The following is a 22,585-nucleotide window of genomic DNA, read 5'->3' as shown; positions in this document are numbered from 1 at the left end:
TTCACTTATGGATGATGCTCTCTCCAGCATCTGGAGAAAGGAGTATAACCGAACCAGCTCATATGAAATGTTCACATTGGACCAAGCTCCCTGGCAGGGAAAGGGGGAGGGGTGGAGGCAGGATTACCTTGTACAAAATAGTTGACAAAATAAGGTGTCCAATGAATGAAAAATCATTGATTAACAACTTGCAAGCATAATTTTAAAGATGTTAAGATGTTTTTCCCCTAATGATGATATAAGTTGTCATTTCTGTTTTACAATGATTTTTATATAATTTTAGTATGATTAACTATCATGTTGAATAAGACTTTGTGGAGAAACAATGGCTCCCAGTCTATTTGAGTACATAACATTGGTTTTATTTTACTCTTCTCAATATATTTTCTAGCTTCAAGTAGTTCAAATATGGATGGAAAGGAGATGACACAGAACTATTCAACACCTTTCCCAGAAGGTAACGTGCTTCCTAATGTAGTGGTCGGCACTGAGGGGATGGAGAGTTGAACCTTGTTAGAAACATTAGGTGACGTCCTGGCTGGGGGCCTGCCTTGTGACTACTTGAAGAATATGGTGATCTGAGTGCTGTGGGATAAACAACTCTCTAATTGTTTGCAAACAAGTCATGTTCTTGCTTCTCTCTGAATCTTTGCCAAGTTGGAGTGGTAGGAAGAGCATGGATTTAGTTGCCTCTCAGGTCTGCATTAAAGTCCCATCTCATTCTTCATCTATTTATGTGATCATTATTTGACCATGAAATGCAAGGGCTTGAGTACCACAGAAGAGATAGGTGAAACCAAAACAGAAGAGGGGAGATATAAAATGCAGAGTTTAGCCGAAACATGCTTCATCCACATAAAAGTTTGTTTTGCCGTAGCTGGTTCTGCTCATGTTATGGTAATGCCATCACTGACACTCACCTCCGTTGCAGATGAGTTGTGATAGATTCCTTGGTCGGTATACTAATCGCCTCTCAGTAGACCCCTGTCAGTCATGGACACATTGTTCCAGTTTATGGAAAGGGTGAGATTTTGTGTCAGAAGATGCTCATAGGATGCAGGGCTTAATTTTTACTTTAACAGATGGACAAAAGAGGTCAAATTCTATATTTAATCCTGATAATTAGATTGGATATACAGAAATAAAATCCATGAGCAAAGTTTTCCGCTAAGCTATCTGGAAATGCTATGTGTAACTTATTAGGAAGGAAAGGAAACTCATCCAAAGACTACGTTTGATAATGTCACAGATTTGCAATAAAATCCTTTTTGTGGAAAAGTTCTAAAGGGAGTTTTTCTTTTCTTCTTCTTTCTTGCTTTTGTTTTCTTTGTTTTTTAAAATTTATGTGCCACACTGCTTTATTACCAGAAATATTTCTAAACATCTCTTATCACTGCACATCACCATTTTTCCTTTTTGTGTGATAGTTTACCTGGTGAAATTATAGATTATTTCAATATCTGTTGATGTCACTGACTTTGTTTTTCTCTAAACAAAAAATAAACTTAAAATGTTCAGCTAGTTCAACCTGAATACTATATTGTTTACTTTTAGTGAAAGAACCATGTACTTTCCACATTTACGTTTATCTGAAATAACACTGTTAGTGATAGACAGGCATTTAGTTTCAATATTTCTGATTTTTTTCTCATCAAAATTGCTGGAAGAGACAACTATATTGCTAATTATATCATTTTCTTTCCTGAGGTATATGAATTATATGAAAAAATCTAATAATCTCTACCACCAAAAGATTAGATTTAGAACATTGCTTTTGTTGTTTAATTTAGAATTCTGTTTTCTTGTCTATTTCTAGATCTTAGGACTCCTGAAATAATTTCAAAATACCTTATAGCACATTTTGTTTTCTTAATAATGCATAAATGCAGGAGAATCCATTAATCCATTAATCTTTGGACTGAGTTCAGTACATTATATTTTGTGAGTGTTAATTTCTTATGTAAGTGTAATATTTCTGGAATATGATCACCAGCCAAGTTAGTATCTAGTACAACTTCATGTAATATGCCGTGTATAAATTTAACGCATGAAGTTCTTTATCAAGATTTTCTTTTATCGTTCTCCTTTTGTGTGTGTGTGTCCAGTTAACACTTCACTGTCTGTGGTGATGGACACCAACGCTGTGCTCCGCTGCCCTCAGACATGGACAAGAGTGGTGCTAACAAGATGGGAGATAATCCTCAGGGACAAGCCTTCCTGCACAAAAGCTTACAGGAGCGACACAAAGGAGACCAAGGAAATCAACTGTACTGATGACAGAATAACCTGGGCCTCCAGACCCAGTCAGAATCCTGACCTTCAAATTGCTCCAGTGGCCATCACTCATGATGGGTATTACAGGTGTGTGATGGTGACACCTGATGGGAATTTCAATCGTAATTATCACCTCCAAGTGTTAGGTAAGGAACGTCATATGCTGTGGAATTTCATCTCACCAGTTTTGTGACTGAAACATGTCTCTCTAAATTCCATATTGCTTATGTTAAGACTGAAGCATTTTTCCCTTACATCTCTGCAGTTCCCCCTGAAGCGACCCTGTTTCTAAGCAGGAATAGAACTGCGGTGTGTAAGGCAGTAGCGGGGAAGCCAGCTGCACAGATCTCCTGGACCCCAGAGGGGGATGATTGTGTCACTGAGCAAGAATGTTGGGGCAATGGCACGGTGACTGTCCAGAGTACATGCTCCTGGGAGGTCCCCGATGTGACTACTGTGACCTGCTCTGTCTCCCATTTGACTGGCAACAGGAGTCTGTTCATAGAGCTGCTTCCTGGTTAGTGCTTGCTTCTTTTAGAAGAGTAAACTTGATGTTCAACCTTTTCTCTCATAGAAGATTATGAATAATCAAACACAGGGTAAGAAAATTTGAGCTCCTAATTTGAAAACATTTTCTAAAACTGAGAAATGCATTAGTATGCTAGAGAAATAATTTTTACTCCTTTACCAAATAGGAGAAATTTATTTAATAATTTCTTACTGGTACTTCTCTATCTTTTAATGAGACAGCCACAAAAATCTGTTTTGCTAACTTAGTGATCTATAGTCTCTTTGAGATTATTATGAGTATAAAATATCAATACTTTTGTATAGTTTTAACAATACTTATTCACTAGACAGCCAAAATTGACACTTATTCCCTTCCTGATTTTCTGTTTCTTATACTACTCATCACTTTGTTACCACAAGTGACAGACATGTTTTGCATCCCACTCCATCTTGTCATCTGAAATCAATTTATTAATTCACTGATCAAACATTTATTGAATGTTCTTGTAAGTTCGAAGCTGGTGATGCAAAGATGAAAAGACAAGGTCTTATATACACAACAATGTGCATATAACTGTATTAAATATATGCCTACTACATATTAGCACTCAATAAACGTTAGTTACTATATTTGTTTATATTAATAAATATCAGCTATTATATTTACATTAGTAAATAGCTATTATATCTATTACATTAATACAAATTAGCTATTATAATCATTATAACTATTATTAAAAATCATTATATCATATTAATTATTCCTCATGTCTTTCATGTTTATTTCTTTTTTTGCAACAGCTTTATTGAGTTCAAATTTGCATACCATGCAATTCACTCATTTAAAGTTTATAATTCAGTGATTGTGCAATCATCACTCCAATCAATTTGAAGACATATTTAGCACCCAAAAAGGAAACCCTGTACCCTTCAGCCATCACCTCCATCTCTCTCAGCTTTAGGCAACCACTAATTTACTTTCTGTCTGTATAGATTTGTCTATTGTGGACAAATGGTATTATATAATATATGTTATTTTGCAACTTCATCTTGCACTTTGCATAATGTTTTTGAGGTTCATCCATGTTGTAGCATGTGTCAGTACTTTCACACGTATTCTTTATTTTTCCTGATTAATCTACCATAAAGTCTAAATTCTTACTTTCTACTTCTTTTCTCTAGACCTATGTAATTATCTCCAGTATTACCTGAGTCTTTCTTCTGTAGAATATTTAACCTATACTCTAAGTGTTTTTTCTCTTCTGTGTCCTTAAAGTCTTTACTTCATTAATTATGCTCCCACCTTTGTTCAGTATTTTCTGTTCCTTAAATCATTTCCCTAAAGCTCCTAGTATAAACGTGCCTATTTTTCACCCATGTCTAAAAACTAGATGCTATAACTTCCTCACACTCTTAGCTCATGCCTTCTACTCATATCCAAGATGTTTTTTAAAGAGGAATCTATACTTACTGTTTCTTCTATGTCACCTGACATCTATTTCTTAACTCATTTGCATATCCCTGCACAGAAAATGCTCTGACAAAAGCACTAGAGAGCTCCCAGATGCCAAATAAAATATAAATTTTTTATTCTTTGTTAGCTTTATTAGAGTATGTGTAATATTTTTATAATTATTATTTTAAAATATGTAATATTTAATAATACTTACTAATGGATACTTTTAAATAATATTTAACCATATTTAATATTTAATAAATTAGCTTGTTTGTGATATTTGATATGGTTTCTCTCCCTTCTCTGGGCTTTCCTCTCATTTTCAGTTGGTTCTCTTCTTAACTTTCAGTCAACTTTTTAGTTTTCTTAAATAGATTCCTTTTATCTTTTCATCCCATAAATGAAGGCATTTCTTTGGGGGTTTGTCTTTGTTCTTCTCACTTTACCTCTGTTCCTTGAGTAATTTCATGTTTACCTATAGCTTCAACCACTGCCTAAGTCTTGACTCTCAAATCTGTATTTTTGCCTAGATTTTTTTCTTCTTTACTACCCAGTAATCCAAACCAACTTTCAACTGGACAGCTTCACCTAGATGCACCAAAGGCAACTCAACTTACATGTTCCTGAAATGGAGGTCTCCTTCTCTACCCCTTCATGAGCTCTATAGCTATATTTTATATCTTGATAAATGACTCAAGCCAGAAACTTAAAAATATCCTACAGCATTTCTCTTTCTTATTCCTCATATTCAAAACCAGTCACTATGTTTTGTTGAATTGACCTTAAAAACCTTTCTTTAATTTGGGTCTTTCTCTTTCCTCCCACTACCTTAGTTGATCACATACTATTTCTCACCAGGACTCGTGTCTCACTGCTGTCCAGCCTGTGTCCCCTGCATATGGGCCTCCTTGGGCTCTTCAAATGTGTCATGTTCTTTTGACCCTCTGTTCCTTTTTACACGCGATTTCCACCTCCCCACAATACATTTCTTTCATTGTACTCTCTTCTGCTGCTGTATTTGATCAATTCCTATTGACTTTTAAAAAAATATTTATTTATTTATTTATAGAGATGGGGTTCTTGCTATGTTGCTCAGGCTAGACTCAAACTCCTGGGCTCAAAGGATACTCCTGTCTCAGCCTCTTGAATAGCTGGGACTATAGGCATGCACCATTGTGCCCAGCTGAAGTTTTAAAACTTAGTGTGACATTGACCCTCTGGGATGATTTTCCCTTGCCTTGAAGTTTGGTTAGCTGGTCCACCTGTGTGCTCACAAAATGCTTCATGCATGCCTCTGTCAGAGTACTTCCACAGCCCTGTAATTGAATGCTCTCCACTGTTTTCTCTCATGACACTCTGACACCAAATGTGTGTGAGTTTTTTTCCCCCACACCAACCAATTCTCCAACTCTCCAGACACCAACTGGGTGTCCTACAATTCAATTGAAGTCTAACATTGACTACCTGGGGTTAGCTCAGGCTCAGTTCCACATGACCTCCCCCATTTCAGACACCAGTCACAAGTCCCAGGTTGCCACTTATACTTCTAACCAACTGGCTGTAAATTCACACATCCGCTTGTCATGTTCAATAATTTGCTAGAATCGTTCACAGAACTCAGGAAGGCACTCTAGTATTACTGGTTTATTATAAAGGACACAACTCAGGAACAGCCAAGTGGAAGAGATTCATAGGACAAGGTATGGAGGAAGGAGCTTCCATGCTATCTCTAGGAGTGCCACCCTCCTAGCTCCTTGATGTATTCACGAGCTCAGAAGGTCTCCCAACCCAAGAGCTCTCCCAACTCTGTCATTTAGGGTTTTTATGGAGGCTCCATTACATTGGCATGATTGATTAAGTCATTGGATCTTGATGATTAGCTCAATCTCCAGCCCCCTTCCCCCCTAGGAGGTTCATAGAGAGGGTGGGTGATGTGTGGGCTGAAAGTCCCAACTCTCTAATCACGCCTTGGTCTTCGTAGTGATCAGCCCCATCCTGAATCTCTCTAGGGGCTCTCAGCTCCTATGGTCCAAATATGACTTAGGTTAACTCATCTTCAAATCTTTTCTCAAGTTGTCCCTTTACCTTGAAAAGTCCTTCCTTTTTCTTTTAATCTATTTAATCTTGCAGGCCAGCAAGGCTCAGTTCAAATCCCACATCTCCTTGATCTCCCAGCTGGAGTTGATTAACCTTTCTTATTCCTTAAGATGATTTATAATCTGTAATGTTTACTTAGAACTATTTGCTCTCTTGTAAGTTATCTTTTCATTTGTGTGGGTCTGACTTCTCCAGTCGGAGTGTGAGCTTTTTGAGGACTCTAACCATGTTATCTTCTTATTCCCTCACAGTGCCCAGGAGATTGTTTGACATTCTTCTAGTTTAGTCTTTGACCTGGTTATTTAATGGGATGAAATGACCTCTTGGAGCCAAGAGTTAGAATTCTATTCAGAGTTCACGCACTCTTTAGGCTGCCACTTTCATAGGAGAAAAGACTTCAGAATGATGCTCCTAATTCATTTCATTTATCTTTTCAACAATTCTCAGGGCTATTTCACAGATAAACAAAATGAAAGTAGGAAGACACATAAAACACCTTGCTAAGGTGTTACATCAACTCAGTGACAAAATCACTTCACTGTGCAGAAAGTGTTATCAGATCATGCCCCAAATATTAAAGAGTAATGTCCTTCAAAAAAGCTAATATTTTCATGGAAGTTAGAAAATACATTTTTTCTTTTAAAATTGGAAAGTATTAGCAATGCTTGCTGTGCACTTATTCGTTCAGAAAATATTTCTTAAAAACCTACCATGTACAAAACACAGAAGTGGTTCCCAAACTCTGTTATGAAAGAACGATACATTACTAACCTTCAAATTATAATTTAGAAGGTTTTATGATTATGACAGTCTATGAACTTTTAGGAATATTTAAAAATGTGCTTTTAAACTATTGACTACAATTTGTTAATTAGAAGAATCTTTAAAATGATTTTTTTATTTCTGACTTTATTTAAAGGTCTCACAACCTCAAGATCTCCAGCATTGTCCTTACTAATTATTCTCTATGTGAAACTCTCTCTTTTTGTGGTAATTCTGGTCATCATGGGATTTGTTTTCTTCCAGAGGATAAGTGATTGCAGGTAGGAACTGAAAACTGGAAAGTATAAAATGCATTTGAAAGAAAACATTATTGTAAGACTTTGAGTTTACAATGTACTGAGAAAAGCTTGACACCTATTTTGGTATGTTGTGATTTTCTCTCAGCCCCTTCTGTAACATGAAGGCTTTGTTAGCAACTGAGAGCCCAGGCAGAGGGGCCTATAGCACTGTGGCAAGACCTTCTGCTCCTGGTAGTTTTGACCTAGGAGAGACCTGGCCTAACTCACACTTTGAGAATTCAGTGGGGAAAAAGAAGTTGCTGGGACTTCTCAAGTGTTTACTTTCACATTTCTCTGTTGAGGCCTTGTGTTCATCTCTGCTTAATTACACATTTTATATTTTATTCCTAGGGAATGAAAATCAAAAGAGTTGGAAGTCAATTTGGAGTTGAGAAGATATCACAAAAAAGCAGCCCTTTGCAGTCAGACTTCTTGTTTAAGGTCTAGTGTCACCGCTCCTGTGACTCTTTGATGCCTACAAGTTCAGGAGAATCATGTGATAGTTAGCAAGGCCTGTTTCAAATTCTTAGCAGTTTAAATACACACGCAAAACTTGGCACCTGCCATCATAAATGGCTAGGGTAGTTTATCCACTTTCCCCTTTCCCTTTGTTCTTATTTGCAGAGTGAAACAACAGTGCTGCTCCAACTAAAGAGGAAGATGGCTCAGCAAAAGGCAAATAATGCTGGGGAGTTTTTCTACACACCTTGGGTTCTTTGGTTCCTCTACTCACTTGAGATGCTAATCAAGGTTGCAATGGCAGGAACCACACAAACACCACTTGCAAGTCGGTCAGTGGTTGACCTTCCATCTCTTTCTTGCTTGCTAGAGATTAATGGGGCAGTTGAATGGCATGTTCGGACTGATCATTGAGCACATGGATGGGAGTCATTTTTAGTAGTACTTGCATTTTAGCAGAAATTATAAGTTGTTGCTAACTAAGTAACTGTCAGGTTCATTGGAGACAACGCAAAAGTTCCCCTTACCTTAGAGCTCTAATGCTTTGGACTCTCTTGTCTACACTCTAGGATGCAGAGGTTGGTACGGATTAATGATGGTAAGAGTAAAATGTTGGTAAAAGCCTAATATCATCTAGGGCCACAGTGAACTGAGACCCTATCTACACTTGATACAGATGACAATCCAATAGTTAAAAAGAGCCCTTTTATTTAAAGGAAGACATTACTTATGTAAAGTAGCAGGTGATTTGGGCTATTACTTACTTTTATTTTTAGCAAAAACCTAAGGAAGAAAATGAATGCACAATATTGGAGATATTATATACATATATTAGTTTAATTATTGGTACAAACAGGCCCCAAATTTTAGTGTGTTTACACCGCAATAACTTGATTCTTACATCACACTCCAGTGCAGTTGGTGGGGCAGGGGCAGAGGGCTGGAGGGTGTGGCTCTTAGCTATCATTTTATCCTATGGCTCTGCCCTTCTCAAAGTAGTCTCCAGTTCAGTGGGTAAGTAGGAAACGGGAGAGAAAATGGAGGATTTTATGTGGGAGGTTTTTATGGGCCAGGCCTGGAGTAGCAATCACTCCTGCTCACATTCCACTGGCTAGTACTCAGTCACATGGTATCCTAACTTCTACAAAGGCTGGAAATTGTAGTCTAACTGTTTTGGAAGAAAAGGAATCAGGTTTGGTGCACATCTAGCTAGTCTCTGCCCACAGTAAAGAATAGGAGAAATACTAAGATTAATACTCTTTCAGTAATTGAACATGAATCAAGATATAATTAAATTAGTAAATAATGTCATATTTATAAAAGATGTAAACTCCTTTGTCTCTTTCTTTTTTGTTATAATTCTCTCATGTTTAAGATAGGACACAGAATGGGAAGAAGTTCAGTAATACACAGACTGAAACATACTGTGTCAGAAATTACTAATTGCCTGGTCCAATGCTCATCCTTCCCTTTCTCCTTATAGCAGATGATTATATTCATGACTCTGAATCTTCCCCATCCATATAATGTTTCAGTTGGCTTCAGAGTTCTTTTTATACAGTGGGTACATATGTATCCACCCCACGTAATTTGCTTTGGTTAATAAAATGAGGCAGAGGTGACAGTGTGCCAATTGTGAGCACAGACCTCAGAGATCCTGCTTTTTCTACTTGTTACTCCACGAGGACATGCCTGGCCCAGCCAGAAGGAGGATGAGAACCATATAGAGCAGAGCTGAGTCACCTCAGTCCAACCCCGCCTCCCCATTGAGCCCATCCTGGATGATCCAATAGTCAGCCACCCCTGGACACATGAGGAAGCTCAGTCAAGATCAGCAGACCTGACCCCTAGTTGATCCCAGACATATGAACAATCGTTGCCACAGAGGTTTTGACACAGGAAAGTGACTCCTGATGCTGGGAGCCACTTGAAATCCAAGTGGGTCCTTGGCTTCAGTCAAGAAAGCATTCAGGAGCCAGTCAGCAGTATAAAGCAAAAGCAGGATTTATTCAGAAACTATAGAACGTCTACTCCACAGAGAGCAGAGGCTCGTTCTCCCTGCAGAAGAGAACCGGCCCTCTGGTTCCCATTGCCTAAGAAATGGCTTAATTACAGCTAAACAAGGGGAGGAATATTCATGGCAGGGGCGATGTCAGGGTGACACCCTCTAGTCCTCCACCATCTTGGTTCTAACAGGTTGGAACTTGTCCTGGCTCCATTCTCTTTTGTTCAGGGTAGTTTGAAACTTTGTTTTGAGACTTACTAACTCAGGCAACGCTGCAGCAAAGCCCAAAGCAATGGCCAAGGCAATGCCCAAAGCAGTACCTGCCAGTTCTCTGTCTCAATTTTGGGGTTGTTTGTTACACAACATTATTGTAGCCTTAGATAATTAATTCCCTACCTCAGTTTTGTGGTTATTTGTTACACAACATTATTGTAGCCTTAGGTAACTGATACATTGCTTAATAACATGACTCCAATTTTATTTATTTGGGGGATGTACTTGGCTAAAAGGCATTTCTCAGTTTGCCTTGCAGTTGTGTATGACCACCTACATAAGTTTTGGCAAATGAGATACAGGCATAAGTCTTGTTGATATTTTCAGGAAAACTCTTTAAAGAGAAAGAAAGGGTACTCTTTTGTGTTTCTTCCTTATCTCCTGGACTGCAACATTGGTGAGGTGAGTGGAGGGCCAGCAGCTGACTTGAGCATGGATGGAAGCCACTCACTAGGATGGAAGAAAAGATGGATGGAAGGATCCTCGGCCTGATGACCTTGGAGTTGCCCTGCGAGCCCTTGGCCATTTACTTACCCATTGACTTCTTTTGTGTGAGAGAGAATAAACTGTTTTATTCATGCCACCATTAGTTTGAGGATTTTATTCTATACACAGCTGAACTTAATCCTAATTGATACAAATACCTAGTTTGTCAATTTGAAGGTTTGCCACCAATCTTGCAACAAGTTATGTTCTACTCGTGCATTTTCATGGCCTATTTTTTTCTTCCCCTAGAGACAATAAAACAGATGTCCTAGTCATGTATTGTTATGGTCTATTTTCATTCCTCCCACAGAGGTAAGGAAACGGACATAATTTCAGAAGATAGGAATCATAGGTATGAGAGCCATCTCTGAAAATGCCAGGAGAATTGTTGGTTATATAAACACAAGGGATACTGTAGGCTTGTGGTGGGAAAGGGCTTTGGAATCTGGAGGTGTTCAAAAATTATCCAACAGTATGTTAATCCCTAGACAAGTGAGAGCATGTAATTCTGCATTACAGAATTGGGAAGATAAAGATACTGTTGTGGGCTCTTAGAGAGGATGTGAGCAGGAGAAACAGAGGAACTGAATCTATGGGACTTGACTATATTAATTCTTTTCCCCACTGAATGGACTCTATTATTCCTGGAAGAGATTTATGTGAATTCATGCTACTTCTCTATCCCATTCGTATTGCCATAATTTTTTGGGTGATGTTAGATCGAAGAGTAAAAAGATACAGCTACTTGCCCCTTCCTCCTACACCTACACAAAGATGGAAAAAAAAAAGACCCATATTTTTTTCTTTCATGTATACACATATATATACATATACAGTTAATCCTTCAACAATGTAGGAGTTAGAAGCACTGGCCCCCTCACCACATGCAGTCAGAAATCTGTACATAAATTTTGACTCTGCAAAAACTTAACTACTAATAGCCTACTGTTGACCGAAATCCTTACTTATGACATAAGCATTCAATTAACACATATTTTGTGTGCTTTGTGTAATACAGTGTATTCTTTCAATAACTTAAGCTAGAGTAAAGAAAACAGTAAAAAAATCGTAGGGAGGAGAAGATGTGTTTACTGTTCATTAAGTGGAAGGGAATCATCATGAAGGTCTTCATACTTATCTTCATGTTGAGTAGGCTGAGGAAGAGGAGGAAGAGGAGGGGTTGCTTTTGCTGTCTCAGGGGTGGCAAAGGCAGAAGAAAATCTGTGTAGAGGTGGACCTGTGCAATTCAAACCCATGTTGTTCCAGGGTCAGCTGTATATATGTGCAACAACTTAATTGTGGTCTTAAATTGAGGGAAATTGGGAGCAACTTTTAGCAAAACACAATTGAGAGCCACTAGATGGTGCTTCAACTTAACTCTTTTAACATTTTGAAGCAAGCTAAGATCTGCTAAAATCTACTAACCTAAGGCAAAGTAATCCTGCATTTCTTTTTCTTTAATTTTTTTCATACAACTGCCTGTCCATTTACTAATTCTTTAGGTCTTCTTAGGTGGTGGTTTCGGAACAATTGCAGAAGAAGGAGAAAATGGTTTAACTCAAAATTAAGGAGAAAAAAAATCTTTTCGGTCCTCAAACTTGAATTGTACTGTACTTTTCACTTAATTTTAGTAAAAACACTTTGTTTACCAAATAAGATAGAGTGGATATTAATAGTATCATTTCAGAGAAAGGGGAAATGTGAGGCTATCTTAGTGGTTAAACCAAAATTAATACTCATTTCTTAAACTGGAGAGTTGAGGTTGCCCAATCACTAAAAAGCAAATAGGCCATTTGTTTGTGTTCATGCTAGCAGATGGTTAGAGCTACAAATAAAAGTAGCTGGCCTTCTCCTCCTAGGTCCTCTGCCATATCTCCTCCACCATCGTGGCTCGGAGGCATGCATGATATTCTAACTCTGGAAGGAAGCTACAGATAAATTAGGCCAGCTTCCTCATTTTACAAAAGAGGAAACTGAGATTCTCAGAGTTGAGTGGCCATCGGTGTTGCTAAGAAGCCAGTTGGCTTACTTTGCTTGAGGCTGAAAGGCTGCCCCCAGTAAGGCCACAGGCAGACATGGCACACCCAGAGGAAGAGAGCTAACCGTCTCTTCCTTGGACCCCCTCGGAGCCCCTCTCATGCTTCTGCTCTTGTCTGACTGGCCAAGGCATCATGACAGTGTTTTATCCAACCTCTGGCAAAGGGACTGAGAGCAGGTTTATGGTGATTAGGCCTTTCAGGGAGGCGGAGTAGGTGCTAAGGTCAATCAATACCTTTCATCAGACACATGTCCTTGTGGGAGAGGAGTGAGTGGAAACCTGAAGAAAATTCGGGCTTTGTTATGAAGGAGAACTGAAGAATGCATGTGAAGCCTTCATGAAGGAGAGGATAATAGCAAAACTGAGTTTTATAAGAGGGATAAGAACACTGCAGGTGGACAAGGGCAGGGAAGAAGGGCATGCCAAGAAGAGAGGACAGCATGAGTATAGGCAGAGAGGTATGACAAAGTGTGTCTCTTTCAAGGCAATGGGGAAACTGTCCATATCATCTCCTCACACAAATTTCACATTTCATGAAGTCATCTGAGGACAGGAGACTGCTATTCTCTTAAGAACGCCAGGAGAGTTTTGCAGAACCAGCAAATCTTGATCAATTTATAATGTTTTCTGAACAGAATGTCCAAGTCTTCACACTGATTCACCCAACACCGATTTTAAGATCAAATAAGGAGCCAAGAACATTGGTTCACACACAGTGGAGAACCAAAGAGAGGCTGGGGAGCTGTGGCGCATCTGATGGACGATATCCTTGCTCTCAGAAGGGCAGGGCTCAGTTTCTGAGCCGGGCAAAGCTGGCAGAGTTGACACACTTCTCCTTATTCTGGTTTCCCTTCATGTCATATGAAAACAATTCTTTCTCTTAACCCAGCAGAAGAGACGGTTTGAGGGTAATTTTTATGTGTTTATAAGTGTCCTTGTGAAAGTACTACAGAAACACAAAGTCTTGTTATCTGTCCTACCTGCTTCCAAATGTCCCTCATGTATACGTTGGTTTATAGAAAAAAATTGAGTGTATTTTTCAGAAAAACTTCTCTGTTACCTAAGCCACAGAGAGCCCATACACAGATACCACAGACACAGTTTCCCATTTCTAGTTGTGTCTTCCCCAGTCTAAAGCTCCCACGCATTGAGGAGAGGGCTCTTCAGAGTATGGTAGTCACCAGGGAGGAAAGGAATGAGCATCTCTACATGTGTAGAGGAGGCCGTGTGGCTAATCAACAGAATTTGATAATTTATCATGAGGGAGAGAAAAAAAACATTCATATGCTCACAACTCAGAAAAAGTAAATTCAACAAGATACACTAAAACAAGAGGAATTGTGAAGTTCAACCAAGTGTTATGACTTTTAGAGGAAGAGAAAACAAATCACTTTCCAAATTGCTGTTATGATTCTCCTGTTGGTAACAATGCCATTCTCTTGGGAAAATAAGGTTGTATGTGATTATGAGACTAATCATTTATTCTTGCTCCTTGAGTAAATGAAAATGCTTGAGTACATCATAACTTTTCAGTTTCTCTTTTATGTTATCTTTCTGAAAGCAGAGCAAGAGATCTACTGAGGAGGATGGTCTGTGGCTAAGATGACAGTTCCCTACACATCTGAAGGGCATCTTATCTACTGTGCAGCTTCCTGGGCTTCTGTGGGGGCCACGGAGCATGGAGAGGAAGCGAGTTTCCTCCGTCGTGGGTGCTGTGTGAGCAGGCCATGCTGTTGGGAAGACCAATCTGAGATGTTACTGCCGAGCCTTGGATTGGACATAAGCACCCTTCTGTGGACCTCACTGAGGCTGTGTGGGAGTCAGGAGCCAGACCAGGTTATGTATTTTGTGTCTCACTGCAGAGCGGACAGTTTATTCACAATTCCTGCCCTCCCAACTTTAAGGCTTTTCACCCAAGGGTGCCATCTGCAACATAACACCTTCAAAAAAACTCTCCCACAAACTTTTCCATATTCCATGTGATGGAAAGTTGCAACACCATTTACAAGACATTGAAAGCCAAGGAGTGGCCCAAGATGTCAGGTCCAAGAAGCTACAGTAAATGTCTTGGGACTAGAAAGAATGATTAAACAACTAGCATTCCAGCAAGAAGCATCTGTCTTTTGTCATTCTCCCCAAAGAAACATAAAATGTGCAGAGGAAGGCCGCCATTTCAGCGGGGGCGAAGGAGGTCGGCTGTTGGTAACATTTTCCACCATTCGCTTACAACTAAAACCCAAATCCCATTACTTGCCAACTGCCTATCAGGGGAGGGTGTTCGCTGATGTAGCCCGAGGAGGCCTAATCGCCATCCGCGGTAACCCATAGCAGCCCTTGCGTCCTGGAGGATGATTAAATGGCAGAATCTAGGGAAGATCTGGATGTGAAACCTCATCTCTATGCCAGACTGGGCTTGGGTTTTAAAAATTTTTGTTGTTTTTTTTTTTCTTTTTGCTTTTTTTCAGATTTCTATCCAAAACATGCTTTCCTTGGCAACCTCCCCAGAGGACTGTGAAGTCATAGCCCATAAATTATTCAACTCTTACCTCTGCAGGATGGTAAAACAGACTTAAGACTTGCAAATTGCAGCTGTTCTTGGGCAAGGGCTCTGGCCAGGCGGAAACCAGCAGATCCGCTGGCAACGCACACGCGTCCACTGGACGGGCTGTGTAACGATCCATCCTCAGCTGTCATCGGGAGCTAGGGTGAGGCTATCTATGCTCATCCAATCACCTCAGATTTTTACTTAACTTCACATAGTCAAGTGTTCTTCTTTTCCTTAGTGACTACTTTTCAAGGAGACTAGGAAGTATGGAATTCATCACTGTATTTCTTATTTATGGGTAAAAGATTAGATAGTTGCACCCTACCTTTTCAATCTGATCTCCCACACGCTCCTCTTATCCCTAATCTCTACCCACACACCTGCTGTCCAGCTTTCCCAGAAATTTCTCTCTAGACCTTTCTTGCTGCATTTTCTGCCTTGGCTTAGGCTGTTCCTCCTGAGATGAAGGCTTCACTCCCACCCTGCCTTTCAAAAGGCTGCCTTGGCTCCAATGCCGCTGTGTCTGTGAAACTTTTCTAGAGGCCTTGTGCTGAGCTAGGCATTGCCCCGCTAAACTACTTCTTTTTATATTATTTTGTGGCATATTAAGGCCTGGGGCTTTTTAGATATTTGTGTTCATGTGTCCTCAGCACTAAATTGTGAGATTCATGGGAGCAGATGCCACAGCTCATTTATTTCTATGTCTTCCAAACTGTCTAGCACAATGTCTTATATATAGTGACTACTCAACAAATGTACACTGAATTTGAATTTAGAAACTCAAAATATAAAGACTGAGAAATAGATGATCATTAAAGGGATACATGGATACATTTGACTACATGAATAAATTAAGTTCTATACAACAAAGACAAACAATGGCAGCAAATATTTGCCACATATGTAAGAAAAACTATTGTTACCTTGAATACATTAATGCCAACACATCAAAAGAAAAAGAGAAAAAAAATCCCATAAAAGCATGGGTAAAGGATGTGAATAGCCATTTTACGAGATAGGAAATATAAATGTCTAATAAACACATGAAATGATAGTTAACCTAAGAGGTAATCAAGGACATGCTAACTGAAAAAACAAAAAAGAAAGAAAAAACCAAGCTACCATCTTTTTCACACATCAGATTGGGAAAATTAATAATTTTGATAGTATCAACTGTTAAGAGAGGTAACAAGCAGTTTCTGAGGGGAGTGTAAGTTAATATTAATGCAGCCATTTTAGAGAGCAGTTTGCAAGTAGGACCTAGTAATTCCATTTTTCAGTATCTATTCAAAGTACTACTGCTCATGTGCACAAGGAGGTAATATGACAATATGATTTGGAATAGTAAAAAATGGGAAATGAACCTCACTACCCTTTCTTAGGGAAACATGATACTATACAGTGGCCAAGAGGTTGCCACAGCAGAGAGGCCCTCTCTGACTGTCTTAAGTACCACCCCTGCCTGTATCCCCTTTATCCAACTTTCCTTTTCTTCATAGCACCTTCATCTTATCATATTAGTTATTCGTTTGTTTGGCTATTGTCTCCCTCCCTTTCTAAAATGTAAGACTGATGAGAATAGAGAGTTAGTCTGTTTTTCCAGGACCATATATGCAGCCCCCAGCACATATTGCTTGGCACACGATGGGGACTCAATAAATTGCTATCGAATAGATAATATGAAGCTAAATGTCACAACATGGAAAGATCTCTAAGGCATATTAATAGGAAGAAAAAGAAAGTTACAGAATAATATATAAAAGATATTATAATTTATGTAAAATAAGTACAAAATGAATTTTTTTTTTTTTTTTTTGCAGTATCATTCTAACAATTCCATTGTCTCCTCATCCCCTCCTGTCTCTAACTTGGCCATCCCAGGATATAAGTGGACAGAAGGTGGAAATGTCACCTATGTGTCTCTTCCCAACTCTGGTTGTTAAAAAGATAAAAGCTCTTAGGGGAAGAGGGGGAATTCTGAGTCTTCTCTCCCATCTTAACCACCTCCCCCGCCAGCCCCCCCCCCAAAAAAACCCCAAATAAACAAAAATGCCTTGAATTGAGAGGATTAGGGCAAATGGAGTGAGTGATGGGAGTTTAGATTCCTTCGGGGGGGAGGTGGGGTCTCTCTCTCAGGCAGAGCCCAGAAAGAGAAAGGCCCTGGAGGGAGTTTTGGCAGAAAAGAACTTGGATGGCATTGCAGGAATCCTCTTTTGTTAATAAGCACTACAGGTAGAAGACTGATTCTTACTCTTCCAATCTTGATATGGCAAAGGCAGTCTCTAGGTTTAAAGAGCTGAGCACATGGGAACAGGGTTTTCTCCCTAAAGGCCTTGGAGGACAGACACATTTCTAACCACCACCAAATTTAGATGAAACCATGGTAGAAGGGAGGAGAGAAGGGGCTGATGGACTGGGAGTAATTTTTTTCATGCTGATAGGATGAGTACTCTAACTACGAGTAATTTTTCTCACATACCAGAGTCAAGGCTGGGCTTTACACCTGTATCTATATAATTCAATATGAACATGGAAAAACATCTGGAAGGTTGCAAGCATGGACAGTGGGTGGTGGTGAACAGGGGGCTTGATTGGTAATGTTTGAATTTTGTACCAAGAAGATATCCATGTTCTCCATGTTATTAAAAATAAGTATTTCCCAAAAATGAAGAGTAAAACAATCCAATAGATGTTCTTGCCAAAAGGTAGGATTTGCTAAGGCCATGCAGTGAAACTGAGGTTAGAGCTGACAGGCTACTAAGAGCAGATCCAAATAAAGCTGGCGTGTGGCGGCCAAAGATGACCTGCAGAAGCTGTGATTCTGCACATTTGTTTCTTCTTTGTGTAGACTTTCTCTGGCCTGCCTACAGATCTGTTTAGCAGCCAAAAATACCGAAATTTATAAGAATTTGTAACTCAAGAATTAATCAAAGGCATATGAGGAGAAAGATGAAACATTAAATCCAAGTTCTGTCATGCATATGCCTTCTTAATTATTTGGGAAAACAGTGTAAAAATCTAGTATTTATGACCGTCTCATGCTTTTATAGCTGGTTTCAATTCCAAGCTGGGAATTGTGTGCAAATTAAATTTTGTTTCCTAAGTGTCCCTGCTTTAACTAGGATGGCTTTAAAATTAATTTTGTTTTTCATTTCTTGGTGCCTTCTGTTTTGTGAAGTTCATGAAAGGTTTGAAATTATTATTAGTAAGGTAATACATATTTAAATATAAAGCTATTGAAGGAGAAGAACTTAGACTGTGAAAAACATTTCATTTATAAGTTGTCAGTGTTCGCAGATCCCAAACTCTTGGTACAGGGATGAATATTTAACAATGGTTTAATCTTACAGACTGCACCCCTTAACCTTCATCTTCACGTATCATAACTCAGCTTCTCCCTACCAATGAAGTTGTGCTTTTGAAGACAGATTCAGTCATGAGGTAATTCTTTCTCTTAGGCAGTTCCTGTTGACAGCCGTCTTTTGATGTATCTGATTCTTCCCTTGTGACTTGCATTGCACCTACCATGATGCAGTAGGCAGACAGTAGATGCTGATTCAAGTACAAAAGATATTTAAGAAACATTAGGTAGCTTATGGAATCTCTGCGGCTGAAAAACCAGTATTGAGAAATGATGGTAGGTGGAATCTTTTGCACCCATCTATGGCACCACTGCTATAGCTGTTAGACAACAGGTGTAAATACTTATAATACTGCCATTACTGCCACTCCGAACTGGTCACTCCTCCACTTCTCATTGTTCTACCATTTGCATTAGATGGACAAGTGCAGCTGGCGAGTTATGCCTGGAGCACTTGTCCAAAACCCAACTATGCACTGGCAACATAAGTATCTTGCCTTTTCTAGGCCCAGAGTGGAAGGAATGCTCAGCCTGTCACTAGGACACAGCATTAGTTTTCTACTGCTGCATAACAAATTACCTCTGAACTTAATGATTTAAAATAAAAATAAACATAATCTCACATGGTTTCTATAGATCAGAAATTCAATGACAACTTAGCTGGATGGTTCTGGTTTGAGATTTCTCACAAGGATGCAGTCAAGATGTTAGCTGTGGCTGATGAATCAAATGAATCTTAAAATAATGGTGAAAAGTGCGGATCTTTTTTCAGTCTTTAGACTGGAACAAGATCCGTACTTTTCATCTCTCACAAAAATGCGCACTCCTCATCTCTGAGGATAATGAACTCAAACAAAAGACTGACACAGGACCTGCACTTTCCACCTGTCACAAAAATCAACTCCAACAAATGATTCTTAAAATAATGGTGAAAAGATGGTGAAATAATTCTTAAAATAATGGTTATTTCAAAGGCTCTACTACCAACTTTGTGGAAATACCCAGTTAGCTGGGCCTTAACATAGATCTGTCAGCCAAAACCATCTGAGGCTCTGAGCTGATGAAACAAATCATCTGAAAATGATGGTGAAAAGCACTACACTCCTTTAAAAAATGGTGAAATTTAAGAATTTAAGATTTATTTCACCATCATTTCCCCATTATTTTAAGAACGGTAGCACTTTTCACCATTATTTTGGCTGACAAATCTATGTTGAGGCCTAGCTAACTGGGTATTTCCAAGAAGTTGGTACTAGAGCCTTTGAAATAACCATTATTTTAGGAATTATTTCACCATCGTTTCACCATTATTTTAAGAACAGTAGCACTCTTCACCATTCTTTTAAGAATTGCTTGTTGGAGTTGATTTTTGTGAGAGGTAGAAAGTGCAGGTCCTCTTTCAGTCTTGTGTTTGAGCTGATTATCGCCAGAGAGGGGAAGTGCGCATTTTTGTGAGAGGTGAAAAGTGCGGATCCTGTTTCTTTATACTGAAACAGGATCCACACTTTTCACCATTATTTTAAGATTCATTTGATTCCATCAGCTCAAAATGCAATTCATCAGCTCAGAGCCTAACATGGTTTTGGTCTCTTGATTTGGCCTTGAGGATTCACTTCAAACACGACTTACTGACATGCTGACAGTTGATGCCTAAGTGTTGGCAGGAAGCTTCTGTTCCTCACCATGTAGATAGATCTCTCTGTAGGGCTGTTCGCATATTCTCATGATGTGGAAGCTGTTAGTGATCCAAGAAAGAACAAAACAGTTGCTGCAATATTTTGTAAATGACATTTCTGCACAATATTCTATTGGTTACACAAGTCATTCCTGTTCAGTATAGGAAAGGACTAGAGTGGGGCGTGAACACCAGGAGGAGAGGATCACTGAGAACTGGACAACACACTAAGCAAAGTAGAAATTTGTGAATTATTTAGTTAATTTCCTAATACAAGTGGGAATTCAAACAAATCACTGTCCATATGATTCTGGGATATGTAGACACAAATTTGCAATGAGGTAATCATACTTACTTGATTTGAAGGCCAAAAGCTTTGCTGAATCTATTAAGTTGTAATGATTAAACAAAACACAGAAATTGAAATGTATCACAAAATAGATTCAAGAATTTTTTCAACTAAAGTCAATCTGAAATTTCTTCAGCAAAAGATACTTCCTGTTACTCTCCAAAGTTGTCAGAAAAATATGAGAAACTAGAAAATTAAGGAAATATGCTCTTATCAGAGCATTATTTGGCTGATTGGAAAGTTTTTAAATTATTTTAAAAGATTTTTTTTTGCCCTAGAATTATGAGCAACCATACAGTTCTGAACTCAGATGGTAAAAGGTAAAGACCATTGTTTTTCATGCTTTAGGACAAGTCTTAGCCTTTTTCTTGTTTAACTCTAATGAGTTTGACTCAGTGTCTTCTCATTCTACATCTCTCATAAGATCAGTTGAGCAATGGGGAGAATTTTGGCAAGTATCTCCTTTATGGGACCTAAGTGAAATTATTTATAAATATATCTATCTTACTCCCTTTGGGCTGCTATGACAGAATACCATAAAATATGTGGCTTATAAACAACAGAAATTTATTTTTTACAGTTCTGGAGGCTGGGAAGTCCAAGATCAAGACTTGGTGTCTGGTGAAGACCTGCTTCCTGGTTCATAGGCGGCCATCTTCTCCCTGTGTCCTCTCTGGCAGGAGGAGCAAGGAGCCCTACAGAGTTTCTTTTATAAGTGGCTCTGCCCTCATGACATAATTACCTACCAAAGGCCCTATCTCCTCAAACCAAAACACTGGGGGTTCAGATTTCAACATATGAATTTTGGAGGAACACAAATACTGTATATCATACATTTCTTTGGGTTTAAGTAAGTAACATCATATTTAAGATGGAAAGAAAGAAAGAAGAAAAGAAAGAAAATACTTTCCAATAATCAACTTCTTGGGGGCAGAAAGAGAGAGAGAATGGATTACTATCTGAACAGGTGAGTAGACTTATAATCTAACCCCAGGTAGGGCTGGGGAATTTTCTGAGCTCAATAGTGTATCAATCATCTCAGCAAATGGGCTACAAACTAGATGCATCCTTAATGGAAGCAGGACATAGTAGAAGGTCTTATGGAATTTGATGGTTATGAACTATAAGGAGACCCCCTTGAACAAAAAGGAGCATTTAGATGGAACCTGTATTAGCCATGTGCTGGAGCCAGCTCTTGCTAGCTTGTGAGATTTATTATTAAATATTCAGGAAACTCACCAGCTGGTTGTTAAACCATCGTTAGCTTGAAGTAGGCCATGGTGGGAATACTTACATTACACTGCAAATCAGGACTCCCTTTTCACCCACCCCAATAAAGAGGCAGCTGATCAACATATCCCAGGACCTTCAGGCAGTTCACAATGGGGTTGCTTTAGAAGAAGGTACTATAGTTTAGAGTTTACAACAACCTGGTGTTGATGATAGTGGTGGGAAAAGCTGAGCTTCACTCAGAGATAAAGCTGATTGGGCCATCTAAAGGCAACACTCACAGGACAGAGAGAACTTGTCCAGGGAGAAATTCAGGGATTAGGGCCAAGGTTACTTTTTTAAAATGTGAGAAAGGTGACCACAGATCACAATGGGATGGACTACAGCCTAAAGGAGGAATTTAGGTTTAATTCAAAAAAGGAGATGAGCGCCAATACTTATGGAGACACCGGCTTCACATACCTTACTCATTTCATCAACCTGCTGAGGAAGGTAGGTATCAATATTTTAATCTATTTTATAATCAAGAACACTGAAGCTCCAATTATTAAGTGGTGGAGTCATGATCCTAATTCAGGGTTTCCCCACAGTACTGTTACTTGTTAGACCTTCTTTCTCTAGACCAGAAATCTCCAGAAGGAGCAGAAAGGTGTCTGCAAAGTTAGGGAAGAAAGACATGAAGTTCAAGGGAGGAATATCTGAGCAGAAAGAAACTTCCCCACTAAGATAGGAAGATAGTCTGACCCAGGAAACAGGTTTTGTATCT

The 22,585-nt window shown here is 39.0% G+C and overlaps 1 protein-coding gene across 1 annotated transcript; it reads left to right on the top strand.

The window, feature by feature from the left end:
* Positions 1-14: 14 nt before the first annotated feature.
* LOC138385725 (cell surface glycoprotein CD200 receptor 2-like) lies at positions 15-15,174 on the top strand. The gene is made up of 7 exons (XM_069471969.1): positions 15-42; positions 392-457; positions 2,106-2,420; positions 2,540-2,791; positions 7,257-7,380; positions 14,801-14,976; positions 15,125-15,174. The coding sequence occupies exons 1-7, from the start codon at positions 15-17 to the stop codon at positions 15,172-15,174; spliced, it is 1,011 nt and encodes a 336-aa protein (XP_069328070.1).
* The last annotated feature ends 7,411 nt before the right edge of the window (positions 15,175-22,585 follow it).

Source organism: Eulemur rufifrons, chromosome 7, assembly GCF_041146395.1.
Source record: "Eulemur rufifrons isolate Redbay chromosome 7, OSU_ERuf_1, whole genome shotgun sequence".
NCBI lineage: Eukaryota > Metazoa > Chordata > Mammalia > Primates > Lemuridae > Eulemur > Eulemur rufifrons.
This window is presented reverse-complemented; position numbering and strand designations above follow the sequence as displayed.